The 1,131-nt window shown below is 30.8% G+C and overlaps 1 protein-coding gene across 1 annotated transcript; it reads left to right on the forward strand.

Moving 5' to 3' along the window:
- Positions 1-203: 203 nt before the first annotated feature.
- On the forward strand, positions 204-979 carry LOC119588738 (phospholipid phosphatase 1-like; the record flags this gene model as incomplete). The annotated part of the gene is given in 1 exon segment (XM_037937379.1): positions 204-979. A coding segment is annotated over 1 exon segment (205 nt), but the record flags the coding sequence as incomplete, so codon positions are not given.
- Positions 980-1,131: the final 152 nt, after the last annotated feature.

Consider the following 1,131-nt stretch of genomic DNA (forward strand, 5'->3'; position numbering starts at 1 on the left):
GATTAACAAAATGATAAATGATACCACGACTTTTGTTTGTGCTTCAAAGGAAGGTAAGCTTACAGATTTCACTTTAGGGGAAAAAATGACAAAAACCACACATTAAGCATTATTGTAGCAGTTATTGTTCAGAGTTAAACCATGCTGATCAGTAACTGGTGTTGCTGCATCTAATTACAAGCGATTTCTTTCTTCATTCAACAGTTGCACTACTTTTCAAACTGGTTCAAGAGAGAGGATGACTTGGGAGACCCTGGCGACCCAGGTTACCATCGTCAGGAGGAGAGAGCTTCTCGTTATTCCCGTACCTCAATCAAACGTCTGATTTCAAGTAATTCAGACATGGATAACCACAACGACCTTCGTTTAGGTGACCGGGAACTAAGAGACATTAACGGCACACCATAGCTTTAATTGTGATATGCTTTAGTCACAAATCTAACATTTAATTTCAGTATGTGTATATATATTACGTCTACTTTTAAGTTTGTAAGATATGATTAAAAGCCTATATTTTTGTAATGTATGTGTATTTACCTCCGTTCTAGTAATTGAAATTATCTGCACAGTTTTACTGACCATTGGATGAAGCCAGTAACATTATTATTACTTTTATTTATTTTGAATAAAAGTATTAGTATTTAGTAAAATGTGTAAAGTAAACCCCATGAAAACACTGTTTAGATCAACATGTTAATTTTGTAATAAAGTGATGAATTATTGTAATTGTATTATATATTTCATTCATTTGTATAATGTTTGCAAATACTGTTTTCACAATAATGTTGATTGTAGGAATTAAAACTTGATTTATTATGTTTTTTTCTGTAAAGTTTGAATATATGTAACCAATTCTGCTGAAGTACTTTATGATATTCATATTTGTGGGGGGGCTATATTATAATTAATACCTAAGATAAATACATACTAATAGTGACAAAATTGTCAATATTTTATAAATAAAATTTGGAAAAAAAAATGATTATAATTTATACAATTTCAATAAAATGAGGTACAGTTTTTGCCTCTGGTGGTAATAACTCATTGCCTTAATCAAGTAAACATCATTACAGAATGCATTGGTTTCCTATAGCTGCAGTGTGCCTCTACAATAATACCTTTGTATTATTG

This window comes from Penaeus monodon, chromosome 24 (genome assembly GCF_015228065.2).
Source record: "Penaeus monodon isolate SGIC_2016 chromosome 24, NSTDA_Pmon_1, whole genome shotgun sequence".
Lineage (NCBI taxonomy): Eukaryota > Metazoa > Arthropoda > Malacostraca > Decapoda > Penaeidae > Penaeus > Penaeus monodon.